The 19,124-nt window shown below is 40.3% G+C and overlaps 1 protein-coding gene across 15 annotated transcripts in view; it reads left to right on the forward strand.

Annotated features, from left to right (window-relative positions):
• The window catches only part of LOC147572004 (uncharacterized), a 218,898-nt gene that overhangs the window by 10,633 nt on the left and 189,141 nt on the right, over nucleotides 1-19,124 (forward strand). For 2 of the 15 annotated variants that reach the window (XM_086695536.1, XM_086695545.1), the window contains one exon: nucleotides 4,589-4,630. The exons of 10 other annotated variants lie outside the window; for them this stretch is intronic. Coding sequence is in view for 1 of the 5 variants with exons in the window: in XM_086695533.1 (XP_086551659.1) it covers nucleotides 4,589-4,623 (35 nt within the window). In the remaining 4 variants the exon portion in view is untranslated. Of the gene's footprint in view, nucleotides 1-4,588; nucleotides 4,653-19,124 lie in introns of those variants that run through there. 3 more of the 15 variants (XM_086695542.1, XM_086695543.1, XM_086695533.1) reach the window with 2 other exon arrangements.

The following is a 19,124-nucleotide window of genomic DNA, read 5'->3' on the forward strand; positions in this document are numbered from 1 at the left end:
ATTTTACAAATATTTTATGTGCCATAACGTTAGGTCCTGGAAGTACAAGGGTAAAAAAGTGCATATGGTCCCTACCCTCTAGATGCTTCTAGTGTTCTAAGTGGGACAGAAACCTGAACATAGAGTGTGATAAATGTTCTCATAGGGAAGTCCAGGGTACTCTCAGGTCATAGAGGAGAGAAGCATGCATGGTAACTTAATGAAAGAGAGGTTAGATGAACTGCCCAGAGTCACAGGGCTTGCGAGTTACCGTGACAGGATTTCCTCAACAAATCTGAATCAGAGCCCGTAGTCTTTCCGAGAACTGCTTGATATGTCAGTAGAATATTCTATTTTCAGTTTCACTTTATATAATGTCTCAGGAGAGAACTTTAATAGCAAGAGGGAAATTCCCAGCTGCAGAAATACAATGCTGGACAAAAATTCACTATAAATGGACATTTCATGGGAAATTCCATTTTCCTTTGACATTTTCCTTGTCTGGTTTTCAGAACTGTGGAAAGATATGTTTTTAGCAGTTCAGTTTGCATTCAAAAATTTCAGCCCCTGAATTTAACACGATATTCTGCTTTTTAAAATTTCTTCAGAACTCAAAATCATGTTTTCCATCTGCCATTCTGATATTGTAAGCAACGTATACTATGATATATTAACTCTTTAGGCAACACACACACACACACACACACTTTTTTTTTCCCCCTCTAGGAAATGACTGTGAAAGAGGTTGGTTGTAAGTTCAGTAAACTTTCTAGCATCCTGTTTTGGGCAGGCACAAAGTTGTAGAGGAAGAGGGCAGAAGGCAGAACTTTTCCTATTTAGTAGCCAGTGTAGTCTAGGTTGTAACAGAGCAGGCTGAAGAAATTATGAGGAAATGGAAACTATGACTGAATCAAGGATCTAATAACAGCAGCTGAACAGGTTGCCAGAGAGAACTCTAGGGTTTATTGGGAAATAGAGAACACTCAAGAAGTTTCTCTGACTCAGTTTTCATAATTGCAAAAAGGAATAGGGCAGATGTATTCATATTACACAACTCTAGGGGACACTTCACATTGGAGAGGTACCAGTCAATGGAATATATTATGAATGGGCCCCCTGGAGTTGTGCAGCATGGGGGCCCAGGTTCTACTTATCTCCCAGGATTGTTCTGAGAGGCTCAAGTTATACAATGAATATAAAAGGACTTTATAAACTACAAACTTGTCAATACGTGTAAATAATAACAGTAATAGTTGTTCTTTTCCTGGCCGGCTCTGCCCTTCAAGCAAAACATTCTCCTCTCTTTTGAGAAAGAGAAAGGCAGCCCCTATTACTGGGAGCTGGCCTGGCACTCACAGTGAACCTGTAAAGTTCTCTTGTTGAGTATAAGCACTTTCACTAAAGATCAACCTCAGACAACACTGCTTTGTGACTCAGTGGAGCAAGACCAACATAGGACCACTTCATGATTATGTCTAAACAGACATAAGAACATCGTCCAAACCACAAAAGAGAGTAAACATCCTCTTTTCCTGGTTAATAATGAGTGACCACTGCTTTTTTTTACTAATTACTTTAGCTCAACTTCATTCCTCTCATGGATAAGAATTATTGAGATACTCGATCAGACCATAGCCCCCACTTGCAGACAGCATCCAAGGTGGGGAAGATGCCTGTTTTCCTGAATACTGCCCCCCCACCCCAACAAATCACCTAACACAAGGCCAAACTCTATAATGTTTTTTCCTAACATCTTTTTACTGAGATGTCCTATGGTTCCCCATGATACACATTTCTTTCTCCTTGCAATGAGTCAATATACCCAGCTTTCTAGAACTGCAGATGTGGTCGTGGTGGTCTTTGGCCAGAGAGCCTTGATAAGTTCATACAGCAGTTATACCCAGCCAGGAGTCCTCACTATCAGCATTTCAGTCAGAGAGCTGACTCCTGTGACTTCTCTAGTGTCTTGTCTATGGTGTTGGTGCTATTTTAGAGCCCAGAAGTCCTGAAGAAGAGACTTTGGCCATGATCTCCACAGTCTCATCTTTCAAGTCCTTTGTGGATTATGGGGATGTAGACATCAGGTGCTAAATTTCTAAAACGAGAACAATAGCCATAACAGAACACTTATTTAATGTTTGCTATGTGTCAGGAACTTTTCCAAATAATTTATATATAATAACTCATTTAATACAGCATTGTGAGCATTAGATGCCATTGTTATTCTCATTTAAAGATGTGGAAACTGAGGTACAGAGATGTTAATTACTTAAGTGGCACAGCCTGGATCTGAATCAAGAAAATTATATTTCTGTATCCTGAATCTATTCAACTGCTCTCACAAAGTGGTACTAGACTACTGAGAGATGGAGTGTGAATGATTTGGTAAAGCTCAACACACTATTATATGAAGAGTTATTTTATATGTGAGCAAGAATATCTTTTAAAACAGTTCAGTCTAACAATTATAAAAATGTCGGTGTATCTCTTTAATAATAGCTTACTGTTAGGAATAACGTAAAATTTATGGAACCAATTCTATTGAGTATAATTTGCTTTTTCTTTTTACGTATTAACAATTTAATCCAACATTTATTGAGTGTCGATGATGTGAATGGATCTTTGGTGTATGATAAGGGACACCAAGAGATAAATAGGCTCCCTACATCGTTTCCTACAAAGCTGATGACTGAAGTCTTTATGGTCACCATTTTTATTCTTTAAAAATCTTTCTCGGGGCGCCTGGGTGACTCAGTCGGTTGAGCATCTGACTTCGGCTCAGGTCATGATTTCGCAGCTCGTGAGTTCCAGCTCCGAGGCTGACAGCTCGGAGCCTGGAGCCTGCTTCAGATTCTGTGGCTCCCTCTCTCTGCTCCAACTCACTCGCATTCTGTCTCTGTCTGTCTCAAAAATAAATAAACATTAAAAGTTAACAAAATTAAAAAAAAATCTTTCTCGTTATAATAACAACTCTGACTTGGGATATAATTGACATTAACTGATTCATTTTAGCAGGAAAAAGAAGGGTTTTTGGAATCCGATGGCTTTGAGTTAAAATTCTTCTTCCTCATTGACCAGTGTGCAGGACCTCTTTGGCAACATGTGATTTCAATGAACCTTTCTTAAAGGTGTTACAAGAATCAAATCAGGATTATGTGTATAAGGTCGTATCCAATAAATATTTGCTTCCCTTTTCAAAATGAAGCGTTTAGAACCTAGCCAGTTTTAGTTTAAGTGGGAATTAGCAAATTTTTAAGATGACTATTAAGCCTGGTTTGTGAAAAATTGAAAAGTGATTTGACAACTATGTAGCCATGCTCTTTTTTAAAATAATTTTTTTTAATTTGCTTATAGTTGACACACCATGTTACATTAGTTTTGGATGTACAACATAGTGATTCCACTTCTTTATACATTATTCTGCGCTCACCACAAGTATAGTATGTGGTCATGCTCTTGTTTCAAATGTGAGCTCTGTGAAGACAAGGGCCATGTCTGTTTTGTTTACCAGTGCTTAGGACAATGAATGAATGTGATAATAACTCACCTACTATCACTTTAAGCTGTGGAAAGATGTTATAGCCAGTCAAAGGCTGCAATTCTTTGGTTAAAAGCATGCAGAATTATCTGATGTGCTCATTTCAGGCTTTTGTCTATTCAAAGTTATAAGTTCACATTTAAAAATCCTTGTAGTTGGCGGAGGTAAAGTTATGAAAAAAGTACCAGATTTTAAAAAAATCTTTGCGGCCAGTATTTCAATAATTATCTAAACTCTAGACTGTATCCAGTGCAGTAGTATTTTCTGTCACCTACTTAGAAAATTAAAATTTTATTAACTATTAAAAAAATTAACCATGTGGGGCGCCTGGGTGGCTCAGTCGGTTAAGTGGCCGACTTTGGCTCAGGTCATGATCTCGCGGTCCGTGAGTTCGAGCCCCGCGTCCGGCTCTGTGCTGACAGCTCAGAGCCTGGAGCCTGTTTCAGATTCTGTGTCTCCCTCTCTCTGACCCTCACCCGTTCATGCTCTGTCTCTCTCTGTCTCAAAAATAAATAAACGTTAAAAAAAAATTAAAAAAAAAATAAACCATGTACAGCTGAAAACATTGGATGGAAGATAATTTACTTTAAGCATAATTAGATATTGACTTAAGCTTATTCCTCCCAGCAGATTTAGTCAAAACTCTGTCATCTCATTGAATGAATAAATGAATCTTAAAAATTTACTATGAAATAAATAGATAAAAAAAGTATTAAAATTTCAGTACTGCCTGCTTATACATTAAAAATGTCTTACATTCTATAAAATACAATATCATTAAGACAATCTTATGTTCTAACCGTTATCCCTATTGAGTTATGATGGGGCTAATAAATGATATTCTTTACTCAAAGTTCAAGGCCAACTGAGAAGCAAGTAAAAGAGCAGTGGGGATGGAGGCCAAATTGCCTACTTTTACTAAATTTGGAGAACACGATTTAGAGATATTGGGCAAGTGGGTTTGCTAATCTTGTACCCACTTAATCATAGGAAGAACAAACTGAGGCCTGTCCCCTTTTTAGGCAGTGTTACACGTAGGAGTAAGGCAGAATCTATTCTCTCTGAACGCAGGAAGATTCCAAAGAGAAAAGGAAGAAAGGAGATGAGCATCTATGTTCGTAAACTCACCAGTCAGGTAAGATACTCTTATTCCCCTAGGAAGCAGTACTGGGAATAAATGGTGTGGCAAGAGGCCAGGTATGTGATTCCAATGAAAGAACTCTTCTCCTAGAAGGAAATACTGGAATAGGGGTAGGGGTGATAAGTGTTTTACTCAATAGTTCCCAACTTAAAGATGGAAAAACTGAGCCTTAGAGTAGAGTTCCTGGCCTCAAGTATTACAAGTAGACGATGATAGAGCTGGGAGTAACCGAGATAGTCTAATTCAAGTTCATTGCATCAGAGAGCTCTTATTAATTAAGTCTTTGATAAATATCTTAGAGCTACAGTAAAACAAGGACATAAACATAAAAAAGAGCTAAATATCATAAATTTCCATCTTTATTTTATTTTATTTTATTATTATTTCTTTTTTGAGAGAGAGCATGAGAGCGAGAGTGCAAGTGAGGGAGGGGCAGAGGCAGAGGGAGAGAGAGAATCCTAAGCAGGCTCCATGCCCAGTGGGGAGCCCACTGCAGCTCAGCTTGATCTCAACTGAGCCTGGGATCATGACCTGAGCTGAAATCAAGAGTCCCCATACTCAACTGACTGAGGCACCCAGGAGGCCCTGCATCTGTCTTCGTATTTTCTTTGTGATTAGTTGATGAATTCTATAGAATAAATGCATTGTGTATATTTCTACTTAGTGAGTACTCAAATGGTGCATCTGAAACTAAATAGTTATTTAACGTAGGGGCGCCTGGGTGGCTCAGTCGGTTAAACGTCTGACTTCGGCTCAGGTCATGATCTCGTGGTTTGTGGGTTTGCGCCGCATGTCAGACTCTGTGCTGACAGCTCAGAGCCTGGAGCCTGCTTGGGATTCTGTGTTTCCCTCTTTCTCTGCCCCTCCCCTGCTCATTCTCTGTCTCCCTCTCTCTCTCAAAAATAAACATTTAAAAACTTAAAAAAAAAAAGAAATACTTAAGGAGATTCAGTAATATTCAAGCTAAAACATGGAGGTTGCTAGATAGGTAATGAATGACAAATTGAATCACTATTATTTTGTGGAGTATAAATGATTGGGAAAACATGTCAAGAGGTGATCTGAAGGTGCAGTTCAAAGGAAGGAACCATTTTTTGTTATTATAGATAGGAGAAAAGCTGTTCCCAGAAACTTTTTGGTACATTAAGAGAGGACTACAAAGTCCAAGAGTGAAAACCATGCCTTTCAGGACCACTCATAGGCCTGCAGGATGCAAGGGAGCAAAAACCATAGTGAGTCAAATCGGTACTCTACTATACTCTGGGACAATAAAATGTTTTAAGAGTTGAATTCCATAATATAAGTTTGTAATATCTATATATATGGGTGGATGGTCACGGGCTCTAATTCTGTATAATGTGTGTGTGACCTTATTCACACATATAAAAACATGTTAATAGTATTGTGCTCAATTTCAAGCTCAGTCTCTATTTAAGTATCCATATTGCCTGTCCTTACTGAACTTGCTGTCCTCATTCATAAGGGTTAGGAGAGGAGTGAATGAGATAAGAGATGTGGAAGTGCTTCCTGAATTGTGACACATTTACTTTAGTTTTGAATCATGCCTCTGCTTTAAGATTTTCTTTATTCTAGTTCTAGAATAGTTCTCTTTATTCTAGTTTAGTGTCATTTGAAGGCAAACACTGTGCTAGGCACATATAGAAAAACACGGTATTTCCTGCCTTCAAGGAGTTCCAAGAGAAGAGACAACAGTTCTTAGAGCCTTAGCAATTATTCACCCTTGTATCTTTTCCTGTTAATATAGTTTCTAAAATTTCTCTCCTGTGGGGACCTCAATAAAGGTTTCTGCACTGACTAACATAAGGCAGGGGGATTAGGTAATTGATGTAACACTTTCATCCACACAATAAAGCATGTACTCTTACAGATGGAAGTTGGTAAAATGTGCAGAGAGTAACCCGACTGGCTTTGGGATCTAGCTGTGCCAGTCAATTTTGGTTTATTACCTCTCCTATGCCTGCTGTAAGTCTTTTGTTTATACAATCTCCTGTGTCATATCTAAGCTCTTAGCAAGAGTTTAATACAATGGCTTTGAGTGCAGGTAAGTCACAACCTGATTAAGGAATTGTTTTTTAATGCAACTTTTTGCCTAAGTCCCCAAACATTTAAAGTGTTCATTCCAAAGCCTTCAGATGCCTTAGTTACTGCTTGTAGCACTAATGCGGCAGGTTGGCTGCCTCAGCATCATAGGGTGCTTGCTTTGACTATTGAGCCTTCCAATACTCCAAGAAAGCATGGATTATTCATAAAGTGCAAAGGTTCGATATCTTCCCACAAAAACAGTGGTGGAGTTATTTCATTAGCTCTTTAAAACAAGATCACAGTAGGGTACCTGTTGATCTATGCGATAAAAAAAATTCCTTTCAATTGCAAAGTAATTTATTTAGTTATTTAATGTTTATTTTTATTTTTGAGAGAGATAGAGACAAGAGCACGAGCAGGGAAGGGGCAGAGAGGGAGGGAGACACAATCCAAAGCAGGCTCCAGGCTCTCAGCTGTCAGCACAGAGCCTGATGTGGGGCTCAAACCCACAAGCCGTGAGATCATGACCTGAGCTGAACTAGGACCCTTAACCGACTGAGCGAGCCATCCAGGTACCCCTAAATTGCATAGTAATTTAATAGACAAGTATTGATGCCAATCCACTGTTGATGAAGTGGAGCCTAAGGTGTGAGCATGAGGCCAGCTGGCAGACACTATCTTTGAGGCAGGTCAGAATGTGTAGACCTTATGACTCTATTACTGATCATGGATCGTGGGGGTAAATGACATGATCCTGTGAGATTTCTGAGTCAGTTCTGAAGTAGGTTCTCATGCATGTTGGGCAAACATGTAAAAGTAATGCAAAATACCTGGGCACTAGCCCAACCTTGAGTTAGTGCTTAGAATGAGGTTGGTAAACAAACAAACAAACAAACAAACAAACAAACCCTAAAAAACAAGAACAAAAACAAAAACAAAAAAACAAGGAGCAATTTTTTAAGCCAATGAGAAAATTGCTGAAGTAGTTTTACTCAGGGGCGGGGAGGGGCAGAATGACAAGTGGCTTATCCTGAGCTCTTAAGCGTACTGAGAGTAGAAGCCTGGTTTTACTGTATAGCACTTTGAGTCTGTAAAGATGCTCTTATATACCCATATCAATACATTTCAGATATAGATTATACACATACTGTATGTGTGTGTACATATATGTGTGTGTGTGTGTGTGTATGTGTGTGTGTGTTTTGCTAGCTAATACTTGTGTATTATATACAAATTTAGAAGAATCAAAAGGGGATATATGAAAACTTAGTCCCCACCCCCTTCCATGCCTCCCAGCCATCCAATATCCCTCCTGAAAGGTAAATTAAAATACAATTGCCAGTTTCTTAGTTCCTTCTTTCTTGTTCTTTGTTCTAACTGATTAACCTCTCTAAGTCCAGGAATTGCTCAGAAGCTTTTCAGCCTCTGCATTTTCCTGCCTGGTTAAATTTTTCCTTATTTACATGTCTTTCAAAGCATCGGTGCTTTATACATTCTCCTTTAGTCTCTTTTTCCAGTTCGCCCTAACAAGCTGTCTACATCTCATCTTTACATGGACTTTTCCCCATTTCCTAGGTATCATTCATATTCTCCATTCTCTGTCTGTGAAATTTCTGCTTCTTGGAGACTTAAGTCAGACCCCATTTCTTCTGGCAGCTCTTCATCCCCACTGATTTCCTTCTTCTCTGAACTCCTAGGCATCTACAAAGAGGGTTATCTGAGTTCCCATCTTCAATATTACAAAATGATGCCAAAACATATTAAACAAATACTGTGTTGCATTATTTTGTCTGGAACTATATGAATCCAAAAAGAGGCAAAGAGATTAGCTCAGAGCTATCAGATGTTACAAGTAACATCAATTGTCTTTGATTAATGAAGAAAAACATTTAATATACAAAATCTTTCAAAATAAAGTCCCTGGGGGGGAAAAGAGTAAAAAGAGTTCATGATGGGGAAAGGTTGTGTTATGCCCAGAATTCGTGATCCCCAAAGACCACTAGGGAGCCGAGTCCGATGCAAAAGCAAAGAGCCTTTATTCGAGCTAGCTCGAGCTCAATCCCCTACCTGCACCGACGCAGCAGTGAGATACCAGGGAAAGAGAGTGAGTTTCAAAAGGACAAAGGTTTTATTGGGGCCTGGGGGCAGTTGGTGAGGTAATGGCTATGGCCTCAGCCGATTGGCTGGGGAAGGGTCCTGGGGAAGGGTCGAGTCCTGTTAGGCAGGTGAGGGGGGGTTACTCAAGGGGAGGAGGTGTGGTCAAGGTGAAGGACACAGAACAAGATGGAGTCGGCTGGCGTAGGCCCGCCCTTTCAGTTGCTAACCACTAAACATATACATATTTAATATTTAGTTATATGTAGGGAAGGGGTTTAATAGCATGGTGTTTGAAGTGAGGCAGAGTTTGACATTATCTGTACGAATTGAGTCAATTTGCATTATCTCTTGGAGTCTTGGTTTCTCTACAAGGAAATGAGCCAAGACAAGTCAAGCACTCAGCACAATGCCTAGTAAATGCTCAATAAACATTATGTGTCATTATGTTGTTGTTATATCTTGCTGTAGGTAGTTTGTCTCCCAAGTGAGGCAGTAGTTGCCCCTCCTACTCCTCCAAATGTCCACATCCTAATCTCCAGAACCTCTGAAGTTTACCTTGCATGGCAATAGAGAGATTATTCTGGATTATTTAGGTGGATCCAATGTAATCAATCGCTAGGGTCCTTAAAAGGTGGAAGAAGGCAGAAGATTCAGAGAAGGAGATGAGATAACAAGTCATTGTCAAAGTCAGAGTGGTTTGATGTGACGTTTCAGCCTGCTGTTGCAGGCTTTAAGGTGGTGTAGGGGGCCAGGGGCTAGGAGCCAAGGAATATAAATAGCCTCTAAAAAGGAGCTAGAAAATGTATGCAAATAGATTCTCCCCTAGAGACTCCAGAGACGAACAGCCCTGTCAACACCTTGTTTTCAGCATGGTGAGACCCAGTTCAGATTTCTGACCTCTAGAACTGGAAGGTCATCAAATTGTGTTGCTTTCAGCCACTATGTGGTAATTTATAAAGCATCAGTAGGAAGTGAATGCATCTTCTCAGCTAGACTCCTTTACGAAGACCAATTTTGTGCAGCCCCTAGCGTCCAGAATAGTGCTGGATGTAAACATAGATCAGTGACTTAGGTTTACTGCAGGTTCCAGCAGAAAGGCATAGCAAAATGTAAATTACCCTTTCTAGCGGAGAAGAGGAAACCCAGGATTGGCCACCAGTCAGCTCTCTTGCCAATGTGGACTTCCATTACAGAGCAAGTTAAAAATAGTGGGGAAATTCCCTATCTCACTGCCAGGGATAGATACTCACTGAAGCCCAGTCATGGTTTTCCCCTCAGTGTCTCTGCCTCCTAGAATTACAGCTAGCTTACAAGTTCAATAAAAATTACTACCATGTGTCGAGCATACAGTATGTACAGGCCTTGTGCTAAATGTTCTGCACACATTTGCCTATGTAATCCTCACAAAATTCCTATGGTGGTAAAAAAAAAAAAAGGTAGTGCCTTGTTTTTCAAACTTCAGGTTATGACACGCAGTGGATCCTGAAATTGGTTTGGTGGTGAGTGATCAGCAGCTCTAAAAAATAAAATACAGTAGAAAATATCAATGCATCACATGAAGTAAGAGTAAGAATGGTTTCATAAAATATGAAAATGGTTTTCATAAAAGAATGGTTATATATATATTTATATATCTAATACACACATATGTATGTGCATGTACTGGCTTGTATTATAGAACATATTTCTTACTTTCTGTGGGTTATAGTAAAAATATTTCTTGTAGTAGGCTATATTTAAAAATTTTAAAAACCACCAATGAAGTGGTTGGGAGTACAGTCTCTAGCCACAGGGGTACCTGGGTTTAATCTCCATTCTTTATTTTGTCACCTCTGTGATGCTGATCTGAAGCATGTTACTTATTCTTTCTGTTACTTCATCTTATAGGGTCCCATCTCATGAGATCTTTTTGAGGGTTAGGTGGGTTAATCCAAGCAAAACACTTAGAACAATGCCTTACTAAATCGTGTTGGGTTAATCTTACTTCCCCATGCTAGACAGCGAGTAAGCAGAGAACTGGGCAGATTCCTGTTTTTTCTGACAAAGTCTAGCCTTGACTTTGAATTCTAAGGCAATTTCTTGCTATCTTAGGTGTCTCCTCAAAACAAACAAATAAAAAACAACAAAATAAGTCTCCCTTTACAATGTTTCCATCAAGTTAAAAATAAACGTCTCCTCAGGAAGTTGGCCTAATTGGCAGTCTTGTCCCTGAGGGAGACTCTGTGACTTGTTCTCTGAGTTTCAAGAGAGAATATGTGGAAGGCATTCAGTGGCATATATAGAACAAACAGATGTCTCACTTAAACCTTTTCTGTAGGGGCACCATATATCGAGGGACTCAGATCAACTAAGAATTCTACAAGAATCTTGAGGGAGGTCTGTTATCTAGAAGCATAGCAAGTGATTGGAGTTCTGGTTTTGTTTTGCAGTTTTGTTTTTGTCTTTTTTCCCCCCTTGCTTTGTTTCCTCCTCTGCTCTAGCAGGCAACACAGGCATTTTATCAATCTCTTAAAAATGTTTTGACCCTATGTGGTGGTAAGTGCTCTGAATGTTAATTGAAATATATAGCCAGGCTGTATTGCTTTTATAGTCTCTGAAATGTTAAGAATTTAATAAGTTAATGACTCTCAAGTTATAGCCAAGTCTTAACTGATAAAAATTATTCTGGGCCTTTAAACTATTGATTTTAATGTTCAGCCAATATCCAACTTGAAATGCATTCTATGCCACTTCCAACTTGCTTGACTGTAGTTATTTTGTCGCGAGTTAAGATTTTGTTGGAAGGATTGAAGATGGCGGCGTAGGAGGACGCTGGGCTCACCGCGCGTCCTGCTGATCACTTAGATTCCACCTACACCTGCCTAAATAACCCAGAAAACCACCAGAGGATTAGCAGAACGGAGTCGCCGGAGCCAAGCGCAGACGAGAGGCCCACGGAAGAGGGTAGGAAGGGCGGCGAGGCGGTGCGCGCTCCACGGACTGGCGGGAGGGAGCCGGGGCGGAGGGGCGGCTCGCCGGCCAAGCAGAGCCCCCGAGTCTGGCTTGCAAAAAGCGGAGGGGCCTGACGGACTGTGTTCCGACAGCAAGCGCGACTTAGCGTCTGGGAGGTCATAAGTTAACAGCTCTGCTCAGAAAGCAGGAAGGCTGGAGGACAAAGGGAAGGAGAGCTGCTGAGCCCCCGGACGACAGAGCTCAGTTTGGTGGGGAACAAAGGCGCTCGCCAGCGCCATCTTCCCCGCCCATCCCCCAGCCAAAATCCCAAAGAGAACCAGTTCCTGCCAGGGAACTTGCTCGCTCTGCGCGCAAACACCCAACTCTGCGCTTCTGCGGAGCCAAACCTCCGGCAGCGGATCTGACTCCCTCCTGCTGCCACAGGGCCCCTCCTGAAGAGGATCACCTAAGGAGAAGCAAGCTAAGCCTGCCCCTCCTGCCCCTGTGCACCTTGCCTACCCACCCCAGCTAAGACGCCAGATCCCCAGCATCACAAGCCTGGCAGTGTGCAAGTAGCCCAGACAGGCCACCCCACCCCACAGTGAATCCCGCCCCTAGGAGAGGGGAAGAGAAGGCACGCACCAGTCTGACTGTGGACACAGCTGTGGGCTGGGGGCAGACATCAGGTCTGACAGCGGCTCCGCCCACGAACTCCAGTTATACACCACAGCACAGGGGAAGTGCCCTGCAGGTCCTCACCACGCCAGGGACTATCCAAAATGACCAAGCGGAAGAATTCCCCTCAGAAGAATCTCCAGGAAATAACAACAGCTAATGAGCTGATCAAAAAGGATTTAAACAATATAACAGAAAGTGAATTTAGAATAATAGTCATAAAATTAATCGCTGGGCTTGAAAACAGTATAGCGGACAGCAGAGAATCTCTTGCTACAGAGATCAAGGGACTAAGGAACAGTCACGAGGAGCTGAAAAACGCTTTAAACGAAATGCATAACAAAATGGAAACCACCACAGCTCGGATTGAAGAGGCAGAGGAGAGAATAGGTGAACTAGAAGATAAAGTTATGGAAAAAGAGGAAGCTGAGAAAAAGAGAGATAAAAAAATCCAGGAGTACGAGGGGAAAATTAGAGAACTAAGTGATACACTAAAAAGAAATAATATACGCATTATTGGTATCCCAGAGGAGGAAGAGAGAGGGAAAGGTGCTGAAGGGGTACTTGAAGAAATAATAGCTGAGAACTTCCCTGAACTGGGGAAGGAAAAAGGCATTGAAATCCAAGAGGCACAGAGAACTCCCTTCAGACGTAACTTGAATCGATCTTCTGCACGACATATCATAGTGAAACTGGCAAAATACAAGGATAAAGAGAAAATTCTGAAAGCAGCAAGGGGTAAACGTGCCCTCACATATAAAGGGAGACCTATAAGACTCGTGACTGATCTCTCTTTTGAAACTTGGCAGGCCAGAAAGAATTGGCACGAGATTTTCAGTGTGCTAGACAGAAAAAATATGCAGCCGAGAATCCTTTATCCAGCAAGTCTGTCATTTAGAATCGAAGGAGAGATAAAGGTCTTCCCAAACAAACAAAAACTGAAGGAATTTGTCACCACTAAACCAGCCCTACAAGAGATCCTAAGGGGGACCCTGTGAGACAAAGTACCAGAGACATCACTACAAGCATAAAACATACAGACATCACAATGACTCTAAACCCATACCTTTCTATAATAACACTGAATGTAAATGGATTAAATGCGCCAACCAAAAGACTTAGGGTATCAGAATGGATAAAAAAACAAGACCCATCTATTTGCTGTCTACAAGAGACTCATTTTAGACCTGAGGACACCTTTAGATTGAGAGTGAGGGGATGGAGATCTATTTATCATGCTACTGGAAGCCAAAAGAAAGCTGGAGTAGCCATCCTTATATCAGACAAACTAGACTTTAAATTAAAGGCTGTAACAAGAGATGAAGAAGGACATTATATAATAGTGACAGGGTCTATCCATCAGGAAGAGCTAACAATTATAAATGTCTATGCACCGAATACTGGAGCGCCCAAATATATAAAACAATTACTCATAAACATAAGCAACCTTATTGATAAGAATGTGGTAATTGCAGGGGACTTTAACACCCCACTTACAGAAATGGATAGATCAACTAGACACACGGTCAATAAAGAAACAAGGGCCCTGAATGAGACATTGGATCAGATGGACTTGACAGATATATTTAGAACTCTGCATCCCAAAGCAACAGAATATACTTTCTTCTCGAGTGCACATGGAACATTCTCCAAGATAGATCATATACTGGGTCACAAAACAGCCCTTCATAAGTTTACAAGAATTGAAATCATACCATGCATACTTTCAGACCACAATGCTATGAAGCTTGAAATCAACCACAGAAAAAAGTCTGGAAAACCTCCAAAAGCATGGAGGTTAAAGAACACCCTACTAACGAATGAGTGGGTCAACCAGGCAATTAGAGAAGAAATTAAAAAATATATGGAAACAAACGAAAATGAAAATACAACAATCCAAACGCTTTGGGACGCAGCGAAGGCAGTCCTGAGAGGAAAATACATTGCAATCCAGGCCTATCTCAAGAAACAAGAAAAATCCCAAATACAAAATCTAACAGCACACCTAAAGGAAATAGAAGCAGAACAGCAAAGGCAGCCTAAACCCAGCAGAAGAAGAGAAATAATAAAGATCAGAGCAGAAATAAACAATATAGAATCTAAAAAAACTGTAGAGCAGATCAACGAAACCAAGAGTTGGTTTTTTGAAAAAATAAACAAAATTGACAAACCTCTAGCCAGGCTTCTCAAAAAGAAAAGGGAGATGACCCAAATAAATAAAATCATGAATGAAAATGGAATGATTACAACCAATCCCTCAGAGATACAAACAATTATCAGGGAATACTATGAAAAATTATATGCCAACAAATTGGACAACCTGGAAGAAATGGACAAATTCCTGAACACCCACACTCTTCCAAAACTCAATCAGGAGGAAATAGAAAGCTTGAACAGACCCATCACCAGCGAAGAAATTGAATCGGTTATCAAAAATCTCCCAACAAATAAGAGTCCAGGACCAGATGGCTTCCCAGGGGAGTTCTACCAGACGTTTAAAGCAGAGATAATACCTATCCTTCTCAAGCTATTCCAAGAAATAGAAAGGGAAGGAAAACTTCCAGACTCATTCTATGAAGCCAGTATTACTTTGATTCCTAAACCAGACAGAGACCCAGTAAAAAAAGAGAACTACAGGCCAATATCCCTGATGAATATGGATGCAAAAATTCTCAATAAGATACTAGCAAATCGAATTCAACGGCATATAAAAAGAATTATTCACCATGATCAAGTGGGATTCATTCCTGGGATGCAGGGCTGGTTCAACATTCGCAAATCAATCAACGTGATACATCACATTAACAAAAAAAAGGAGAAAAACCATATGATCCTGTCAATCGATGCAGAAAAGGCCTTCGACAAAATCCAGCACCCTTTCTTAATAAAAACTCTTGAGAAAGTCGGTATAGAAGGAACATACTTAAAGATCATAAAAGCCATTTATGAAAAGCCCACAGCTAACATCATCCTCAACGGGGAAAAACTGAGAGCTTTTTCCCTGAGATCAGGAACACGACAGGGATGCCCACTCTCACCGCTGTTGTTTAACATAGTGCTGGAAGTTCTAGCAACAGCAATCAGACAACAAAAGGAAATCAAAGGCGTCAAAATTGGCAAAGATGAAGTCAAGCTTTCGCTCTTTGCAGATGACATGATATTATACATGGAAAATCCGATAGACTCCACCAAAAGTCTGCTAGAACTGATCCATGAATTCAGCAAAGTTGCAGGATACAAAATCAATGTACAGAAATCAGTTGCATTCTTATACACTAACAATGAAGCAACAGAAAGACAAATAAAGAAACTGATCCCATTCACAATTGCACCAAGAAGCATAAAATACCTAGGAATAAATCTAACCAAAGATGTAAAGGATCTGTATGCTGAAAACTATAGAAAGCTTTTGAAGGTAATTGAAGAAGATTTAAAGAAATGGAAAGACATTCCCTGCTCATGGATTGGAAGAATAAATATTATCAAAATGTCAATACTACCCAAAGCTATCTACACATTCAATGCAATCCCAATCAAAATTGCACCAGCATTCTTCTCGAAACTAGAACAAGCAATCCTAAAATTCATATGGAACCACAAAAGGCCCCGAATAGCCAAAGTAATTTTGAAGAAGAAGACCAAAGCAGGAGGCATCACAATCCCAGACTTTAGCCTCTACTACAAAGCTGTCATCATCAAGACAGCATGGTATTGGCAGAAAAACAGACACATAGACCAATGGAATAGAATAGAAACCCCAGAACTCGACCCACAAACGTATGGCCAACTCATCTTTGACAAAGCAGGAAAAAACATCCAATGGAAAAAAGACAGTCTCTTTAACAAATGGTGCTGGGAGAACTGGACAGCAACATGCAGAAGGTTGAAACTAGACCACTTTCTCACACCATTCACAAAAATAAACTCAAAATGGATAAAGGACCTGAATGTGAGACAGGAAACCATCAAAACCTTAGAGGAGAAAGCAGGAAAAGACCTCTCTGACCTCAGCCGTAGCAATCTCTTACTCGACACATCCCCAAAGGCAAGGGAATTAAAAGCAAAAGTGAATTACTGGGACCTTATGAAGATAAAAAGCTTCTGCACAGCAAAGGAAACAACCAACAAAACTAAAAGGCAACCAACGGAATGGGAAAAGATATTTGCAAATGACATATCGGACAAAGGGCTAGTATCCAAAATCTATAAAGAGCTCACCAAACTCCACACCCGAAAAGCAAATAACCCAGTGAAGACATGGGCAGAAAACATGAATAGACACTTCTCTAAAGAAGACATCCGGATGGCCAACAGGCACATGAAAAGATGTTCAGCGTCGCTCCTTATCAGGGAAATACAAATCAAAACCACACTCAGGTATCACCTCACGCCAGTCAGAGTGGCCAAAATGAACAAATCAGGAGACTATAGATGCTGGAGAGGATGTGGAGAAACGGGAACCCTCCTGCACTGTTGGTGGGAATGCAAATTGGTGCAGCCGCTCTGGAAAGCAGTGTGGAGGTTCCTCAGAAAATTAAAAATAGACCTACCCTATGACCCAGCAATAGCACTGCTAGGAATTTATCCAAGGGACACAGGAGTACTGATGCATAGGGGTACTTGTACCCCAATGTTCATAGCAGCACTCTCAACAATAGCCAAATTATGGAAAGAGCCTAAATGTCCATCAACTGATGAATGGATAAAGAAATTGTGGTTTATATACACAATGGAGTACTACGTGGCAATGAGAAAAAATGAAATATGGCCTTTTGTAGCAACGTGGATGGAACTGGAGAGTGTGATGCTAAGTGAAATAAGCCATACAGAGAAAGACAGATACCATATGGTTTCACTCTTATGTGGATCCTGAGAAACTTAAGAGAAACCCATGGGGGAGGGGAACAAAAAAAAAAAAAAAAAAAGAAGAGGTTAGAGTGGGAGAGAGCCAAAGCATAAGAGACTGTTGAGAACTGAGAGCAAACTGAGGGTTGATGGGGGGTGGGAGGGAGGAGAGGGTGGGTGATGGGTACTGAGGAGGGCACCTTTTGGGATGAGCACTGGGTGTTGTATGGAAACCAATTTGACAATAAATTTCATATAAAAAAAAAAAAATAAATAAATAAATAAATACACCATGAAAAAAAAAAAAAAAAAAAAAAAAAAAGATTTTGTTGGAAGATGTATTTCTAGGCTTTAAGATTTGGGAAGGGTATGCATCCAACCTGCGTGCTAAGATCTGGCAAGAAGACAGAAGTGTCTTGAACCAGCAGGGAAAGGAAGGAGGTATATTTAGCACCCCTGCCCTATTTCAGCACATCCGTTCTCTCGTCTTGACATTTCTGTTGGTTTGAATGTTTTTTGCAATATATGGCCCTGCTGCCTTAGAACACTAAGTAGAAGGGAAAATAGTGCCAATAATTCCCTGACAGGAATGTACCTCTCTTTCACTTATTATTTTCTTGAAGAATATGACCTTCCTTCCTTCCTTCCTTCCTTCCTTCCTTCCTTCCTTCCTTCCTTCCTTCCTTCCTTCATTCCTTCCTTCCTTCATTTCTTGACTTAATTTTTAGAGCAATTTCAGGTTCATAGCAAAATTAAGGGAAAGGTACAGAGATTTCCCATATATCTCTGCCCCAACACATGCATAATCTCACCCATTATCAGTATCCCTCACCAGAGTGGTACATTCATTACAACTGATAAATGTACATAATCACGCAGAATCCATACATTGAAGTTCATTCTTGGTGGTGTACATTCTACAGGTTTGGACAAATATATTATGGCATATATCCACCGTTTATAGTATCCTGCAGAATAGTTTTACTGCTCTAAAGAGTTTCACTGCTCTGTGCTATGTGGCTCATGAATTCGAGCCCCACATAGGGCTCTGTGCTGACAGCTTGGAATCTGGAGCCTGCTTCAGTTTCTGTCTCCATCTCTCTCTCTCTCTCTCTGTCTCTCTCTCTCTCTGCCCCTCCCCTGCTTGAGCACTCTCTCTCTCTCTCTCAAATATAAATAAACATTACAAAAAAGTTGTCTGTTCTTCTCACTCCCATCCATGATCCCCACACCATAGTAACCACTGATCTTTTACTGTCTCCATAGTTTTGCCTTTTCCAGAAATAATACAGTTGGAATCATATAATGTGTAATTTTAGATTACCTTCTTTTACTTAATAATATGAATTACAGTTTCCTCCATGTCTTTTCATGGCTTTATAGTTCACTTCCTTTTAGCTGAATAATATTCTATTGCCTGGATATACCGCAGTTTTTTGTTTTTGTTTTTTGTTTTTTTATCCATTCACCTACTGAAGGACATCTTGATTGCTTTCAAATGTTGGAAATTGTGAGTAAAACTGCTATAAAAATCCATGTGCAGATTTTTGTGTAGACAAAACGTTTCAGCTCCTTTTGGTACATATCAAGGAGCTTGATTGCTGGATCATATGGTAAGCGTATGTTTAGTTTTGTAAGAAACTTCCAAACCGTCCTCAAAAGTGTCTGTGCCCTACCCTCTCTGTCTTTTTAAGTCTATGAACAATCTTCGAGGTCAGCAGTGGCCTAAACAAATAAGTATGTGTATGTGTGGCCACTTAGCAGGTGTAGTTTTGCAAGGCATTGTGTAGAGCTGGTTATTAATTGATAAGCATGTATTTACAGCAGCTGACCCCAGACTTCTGCAACCCAGTCTAGGAGGCATTTGTAAAAAGC

The sequence above is a fragment of the Puma concolor genome, chromosome F2 (genome assembly GCF_028749965.1).
Source record: "Puma concolor isolate L17-30 chromosome F2, mPumCon1.1.hap2, whole genome shotgun sequence".
NCBI lineage: Eukaryota > Metazoa > Chordata > Mammalia > Carnivora > Felidae > Puma > Puma concolor.